The sequence below is a fragment of the Notolepis coatsorum genome (assembly GCF_963971535.1).
Source record: "Notolepis coatsorum genome assembly, chromosome: 7".
NCBI classification, from domain to species: domain Eukaryota; kingdom Metazoa; phylum Chordata; class Actinopteri; order Aulopiformes; family Paralepididae; genus Notolepis; species Notolepis coatsorum.
In genome coordinates, this window is record NC_140171.1 from 69,890,308 (window position 1) to 69,897,245 (window position 6,938).

At 44.9% G+C, this 6,938-nt stretch overlaps 2 protein-coding genes across 2 annotated transcripts in view; one reads left to right on the top strand and one right to left on the bottom strand.

The window, feature by feature from the left end:
* The window catches only part of LOC311231345 (serine/threonine-protein kinase DCLK2-like), a gene marked incomplete at its 5' end in the record, with an annotated part of 196,107 nt that overhangs the window by 5,852 nt on the left and 183,317 nt on the right, over positions 1 to 6,938 (top strand). The window contains 3 exon segments of the mRNA XM_084317901.1: positions 5,445 to 5,644; positions 5,646 to 5,687; positions 5,689 to 5,769. Of these exon segments, the coding sequence (XP_084174027.1) occupies positions 5,445 to 5,644; positions 5,646 to 5,687; positions 5,689 to 5,769 (323 nt within the window).
* The window catches only part of LOC311232571 (serine/threonine-protein kinase DCLK2-like), a gene marked incomplete at its 3' end in the record, with an annotated part of 13,737 nt that continues 13,557 nt past the window's right edge, over positions 6,759 to 6,938 (bottom strand). Inside the window, exon 3 of the mRNA XM_084319432.1 lies at positions 6,759 to 6,791. Within this exon, the coding sequence (XP_084175558.1) occupies positions 6,759 to 6,791 (33 nt within the window). The remainder of the gene's footprint in view (positions 6,792 to 6,938) is intronic.

Consider the following 6,938-nt stretch of genomic DNA (forward strand, 5'->3'; position numbering starts at 1 on the left):
TACCACCACCTCCCTATAGTATACCCACCTCCTCCACTACCACCACCTCCCTATAGTACACCCACCTCCTCCACTACCACCACCTCCTTATAGTACACCCACCTCCGCCACTACCACCACCTCCCTATAGTACACCCACCTCCTCCACTACCACCACCTCCCTATTGTACACCCACCTCCTCCACTACCACCACCTCCTTATAGTACACCCACCTCCTCCACTACCACCACCTCCTTATAGTACACCCACCTCCTCCACTACCACCACCTCCTTATAGTACACCCACCTCCTCCACTACCACCACCTCCCTATAGTATACCCACCTCCTCCACTACCACCACCTCCCTATAGTACACCCACTCCTGTGTGTGTGTGTGTGTGTGTGTGTGTGTGTGTGTGTGTGTGTGTGTGTGTGTGTGTGTGTGTGTGTGTGTGTGTGTGTGTGTGTGTGTGTGTGTGTGTGTGTGTGTGTGTGTGTGTGTGTGTGTGTGTGTGTGTGTGTGTGTGTGTGTGTGTGTGTGTGTGTGTGTGTGTGTGTGTGTGTGTGTGTGTGTGTGTGTGTGTGTGTGTGTGTGTGTGTGTGTGTGTGCGCTCACTTGTATATTGCATATTATATACATGTATATTGTATGTGTGTGCAAATGAGAGTGTGTGTGTGCGGTGTGCAAATGAGAGTGTGTGTTAGGGGTGTGTGTGTGCAAATGAGAGTGTGTGTTGGGGTTATGTGTGAGGTGAGTGAGTGAGAGTGTGTTGATGATGCAGGGTTCATTGACTGTTAAAACGGACCTTTTAGAGTGATCATCCCACCCTTGGGGCATGAGAGATGGAAGCTCTCCCTCCCCCTCGCCAATGTGCTCCTGTTTGCTGCTCCTGTTCTAGAGCAAGCTATGTGGGTTTTGATAACATTGCAAATATGTTGTTGGATGTTATAGAAATGGTTTGAGGAACTGGGTAAAAATAAGTTGTATTATTCTACTTTACCATGCAAAAGTTGTATAAATTGTGGAGGAGATGGTAGGATTTGTATAGGGTCAGTGGATCTCACATATATTTTAAAATTAAATAATAATAATAATAATAATAAATGTGATTTGTATAGTGCTTTTTCTAGAACTCAAAGTCGCTTTACACTAAGGGGTGAGGTAGTGAGACAAACAGACTAGTGTAACACAAACACAAGGATGGATGGTTGGGGGGGGGCTAAGAGAAGGCAATGGAGAAGATTGGAAAACTGTGCAGGACTCTGAGACTCTAATGTCTTGGGGGAGAGAGTTCCAGACCGGTGGATCTGAGGGACAGAGAGGGTTGGTAGCGGGACAGGAGGTCAGTGAGATATGGAGGGGCCAGTTGGTGAAGGGCTTTGTAGGTGAAGACCGGGATGTTGTAGTTGATCCAGTGGGAGACAGGAAGCCAGTGGAGGTCTTTTAGGACTGTGGTGCCAGGATTGCTGGCAGTCAGAAGTCCGGCAGATGCGTTCTGGACCAGTTTGAGTCTATTGATGGAGCAGCACTGATGCCATAGAGGAGTGAGTTGCAGCAGTCAATACGGGAGGAGATGAAGCTGTGGATCAGTGTTTCAGCAGCCGGGTGTGTGAGAGAGGGACTGATCTTTGCAATATTTCGAAGGTTGTTGAAAGAGGTTTTGACAATTTGGCAGACATGGGGCTCGAGGAAGAGAGGGTGGGATCAAGGATCACGCCAAGGTTGCATGCCTGGGAGGAAGGGCAGACAGTGTGAGTCAATTGTGAGTGTTGGGCTGTTGATTCTGCTGAGGCTGAACTTGGAGCCGATAAGGAGGAGTTCAGTTTTGTCACTGTCTCTCAACACTGAGTTTGGTAAAAAATAATGTGTTGCATCCAGGCGTTTATTGCAGACAGGCAGGAGTCAATGTGAGAGAGATGTGGGTTGTAGGGGGATTTAGTGCTAAGGTATATCCGAGTGTCCAGTTTGAAATGGCAGAGAATCTGGCCGAGAGGGAATTCTGTACATGATGAAAATGAGTGGGCAGAGTACAGAACCTTGGGGACACCTTGTGAGACAGAGGAGTGGTTGTGAAGTGAAGTGTGATCGGTTATTTGCGTGCGTACGTGAGTGTGTGTATTGTAGTGTATTCTCCTGTAGTGACACAGGAATGACCCCAGTAATAAGTTAATCTTCATTAGTAGAGCTACTACAGTCTGCTGTCTGCTCTGTCACAATCCTCTTGTTATGTTAAAGGTTATCTCTCGGCCATTGCACCACCACTCAGGAGCCACAGCCATTGGCCAGCTCTCACTGCAGGCACTACGTCCTCTTGTGTACTTGTGGCTATTTTCATCGCAACAACCTGCCCAAATCTTGAGAGTCTCTGCACTACATTAATTTTCTCTGCCCTATCTCCAGAGAGGCTGGCTGTGGGGGAAGATTTAGGCCAGCGCCTGATGAGACAGCCGCATAGCATCACTACTAGTTTTGGTTGTTTTGGTGCAGTGTGGAACTGTTGCATACTACTCTCCAGCTGCTGAACCATGATGGGTTATTTCTTGTTGTATTTCACCTAGAAATAGGTGTCAGGGACATAAATTAACCCAATACTGTATCAAGACCATTGGTACATTATTTAAACAAGGGTATGGGACATCTACTGAAGAGTATACAAAAAAAGTATATACGTCATAATAACCTTGTCCCTGTGTGCTTTTTCCTCTGCACTCTCAAACCAACAATGATCAATAAAGTGTTCTACTTACAGGGAGTCTTTACACAAGGCCAAGGAGATCCTCACCTCCAGAACTCCACTCCGCACTTTTACTTTGACAACTTGTTTTGTCAGCGAGAGCATCCTCGTCTAATGTGATGTAGTCTGACTTGCAGGATGTTGACCGTGCATATATATATATGCCTGTCATAGACCGACTATTTCAAAATCTCCATCTCTAAGTTAGAACCTTACAAGCCTCGCAAACAAAACAAACTCAAAGCTACTCATGGAAAACTTAGAAAAAGTGGAAAAAGTATTTCTCCCCTGGCACTAATTTGGAAGTTGCTCAGTTGTGTTCAGCCAGACCTTTCTCCTGCGCTGGCTCAGCCCTAAAACAAAGTGTGGAGAAGATATGTCTGGTGATGTCAGACTAACTGTGATGAAGAAATAGAGAACTCTGTTGTGACCCGGGTATCACAATATCCGAAAGACAAACATGTGTGCGCTCAGCTCCCTCTGACTGGAGATGCACAGCACAGTATTGGCAGGACAAGCACCAGTGTCTTGTCTTTGTTTACACAGCTATCTAATGGGCAGAAAGAGAGAGGGGGGAACATTTACTGCACTGCTCAGCAGTCTGCAGCCATTGATTGGGGAGCCTTTTGTGTGGAAACCCAATCAAGCACTGTTCTCTTGTGACCATCGCTGGGACGGGATTACTGATTGTCATCAGTGGACCAGCAGTCAGGCCTGAAGTGCTGTGTTGGTAGAACTGAAAACAGGGGAGGCAGTGGATGCTGCATGATCTGTGAGGCAACACAGTTTATAATGTGCTCCAGAGAGTACTGGCTGTTACCCATTCTTCTCAGTTTGATGCTGATTGTTTTATTTATTTATTTATTTATTTTCCTAATTTCTAGACGCCATTCCCTATCATTAAAATCAAACTTCAGATTCCAAACTGAAGTGTAGTAATGTAATTCATGGAGGGGACTTGTGCATCAATAAAACCTTCCCATGACCTTGCCTTACGAAGCATTAGAAAGCGTTTTGTGAGTGATCTAGTCCCAGGAGGTGAGGATTCAGTGTGTGCATTCAGAAACCCCTCACTGGACCTGTGTGACACAAAATAATTCCTTTTTAAACTTTATAAGACAAGACAAGATTGTGTTCACTCACAAATCACCCTCGTGGGTTATGTTTTTACACTTGGAATCTCTGAGGTTTGTTTGTCCCCAACTGAGCATTGTCCAGTATTTGCTCATTTGGCTGATGGCAAACAAAAATAAATAAAATAAATAAATTGACAGTCATGTGCTGGCCATATTACTCAGCATTAGCTTTGAATAAAATGCAGCCTCGTTCCATTGCAATTAATATGTATTTCTTTTCTTTTCTTTGACTAATCAGCGGCCTTATCTTATCTCTTTGTTATCCTTTTGGTGACTCTTTTCAGGTATCTCTGACCCTCATTCTTTGTGATTTTTATCGCGTGATTGATCATCAATCTATTATCTTAATGACTAATGACGAGTGTTCACGGTTACAGCACCCTGCAGAGAGCAGCTGGGTTTGTAAAGAGCCTTGTTCAAGGCGACCTCAGCTGTTTCCCACACAAGGCCTGTGGCCAGTGGAGGGTCCTTGGGGAGACCTCAATCTGAGCCTCCCGTTCCCCAGGGGACAGACTTGTCACCTCACTATTCTGCCAGTGTCCCCGGATTGATGGCAGCCCCAGTTACATTTTGTCACAATCTTCAGCTCTTAGCATCCCTCCCAGCTGCGTCCCAGCCAGTTAATTAGCCTTTGGTTAATTGGTAGCTTAATAAAGCCAGCTATCATGGGACATATTGTAAGGCTGCCTCGCTCATTGTCTCACAGTTATTTTGTCTTGACACAGATCAGATAAGCAAAGATGAATAGCTTAGGCGTGTTTCTTTCTGTGTAAACCTGTAAAGTTAACAACTGCTGAAATGATTTGTTAAATTCAGGTTTTTGTTGCAGGTTTAGTGGGCCCAGTAACACGTGAATAGACTGTGATAACATTTCTATTGAATGGTAGGATTCTGTGCTGGTTATATATATGCGCATGAATCAGTCATGATCAGCCTCAGAACTAAGCAACCATGTCACTTATAAAATCAGTAGGTGTAGCTATTGGGAGAAACATGTTTACACAAAGGGGATTTCTCTTTGATGTTTATTGATCTGCTTGAAGCTATTTCCTATGTATCAATTTCCTATGCTATATACTCTTCTCAGTCATACAATGTAGCCGTGCTGTCAGTCCCCTGCAGAGTGCTCTGATGAGAGAGCCTCTCTGTCCTGTGTTCTTATTCATTCCTCGAAATCAGCTCCCTGATAGAGGTTGTTTACTTGAGCAGAATACAGAGACTGTAATGTATTTCTACTGTGTTGCAAACCATTACGGTGGTCCTGAGGAAGAGTGAGTCAATTGATCTTGGGCCTTGCCCCTTTCTCTCTCTCTCTCTCTCTCTCTCTCTCTCTCTCTCTCTCACTTCCTCTCTGAGTTGAACAGAATGGCAGTAACAGAATTATAAACACACACCCCTTCTAAATAATCACCAGACTTCTCCCTCTCCTCTTGTGGTTTTGGTTTACAGTACGTCACATGACTTGAGTTTGAGCTCTGTTTGTAATGCATATCGTATTTCATTATATACACACATATTGGTCAAAAGGTTGACGTTTAGAATTGACACAGTGACGTTTAGACACACACGACCGTCTCTTCTCCTCCCTCCAGGCGAGAGCTATGTGTGTGCCTCCAACGAAGCGTTCCGCCGCGTGGACTACATAAAGAACACCAACCCCAACTGGTCGGTGGGCAGCAAGACGCGCTCCCTCTCCTCCCTCAGCGCTCTGATGCCGCAGCGCGAGCCCAAGGACTTCATCAAGCCCAAGCTGGTCACCGTCATCCGCAGCGGGGTGAAGCCGCGCAAGGCCCGTGCGCATCCTGCTCAACAAGAAAACGGCACACTCCTTCGACCCAGGTGCTCACCGACATCACCGATGCCATCAAGCTGGATTCTGGGGCGGTGAAGAGGCTGTATACACTGGAGGGCAAACAGGTGAGACTTACCAAGAGTACGAGAGTTACCAAGCAGATTATCCTAGTATCCTGACTCGGGACTAGCAATGCAGTCCAGAAAACATAATGAAGGCCCCACTGTGAAGTTGTGCATCCTCCCATTGGTACTGGAGATTGTACATGTCATATTATTATTATTATTATTATTATTATTATTATTATTATTATTATTAATTATTATTATTATTATTATTATTATTATTATTATTATTATTATTATTATTATTATTATTAATGGAAGAAGAAGAAAGAAGGCTCTGTCCCCAAAACTGTAAAGGCTGGACTTGGGGTTGTGGTTGGAGATAAGGCCGGCTAAGGGATCGAGAGGGTCGATAGGGAGAGAGGAGGTCAGTGGGATATGGGGAGAAGTTGGTGTAGGGCTTTGTAGGCGAGGACCAGGATGTTGTTGTTTATCCAGTAGGAGATAGGATATTTAATTAGGATATGTTTTAACTGTACCAACCTCGACTCTATAATCACTATTCAAACTCGGCCAGGTAACGCTAGTCACACGCTAATGGCTGGGTATGTCTGGTGAAGCTGTTGGCTCTACTACCCACTTTGGTAGGTGACATTAGCCAGCTTGTCTTCAATCAACCTGTTCTCTTCTTGAAACTAATGGCAGCTAAGAAATGAAATTGGCCATCGTTTGAAATTCTGAATACAAACGGTCGCTATAGGCAGTTGATGAAAAAGTTTGTTTCGTGCCCTGGATACAAGGTCTATAAGACATGCAGATATTTCTTTTGTTGTTGTTGCCAATATAGATGTACTCATCGAACAGGGTGTTCAAAGACAAAATAGCTTCACAAGAGAGAAATAATACAGCATATGAGCATCTTGAGAGCAGAGCCTATCCGCTACATAAAACCGCATAGTCATTTACTGCTCTAATCGTTCATTTTTTATGAGGAGTGCGTTCCTGACTGAAATAGGATTGATGAAGCAGTTCCTTAATAGCAAATGAGACTATCGATGCTGCCGGTAGGCCCCTCCCAATCGCTGCGCGGGGAAGGAGAGTGTGAAATGTGCCGTACGAGAGCCAGATGGGACTGCTAGGCTCAGCTCTCCTGTCTTTATCTCCCAAGAACCCCTACGATCTACAGTATAGGCTCCAGCTGTGTCAGCACTCTAGGTAATTACACACAC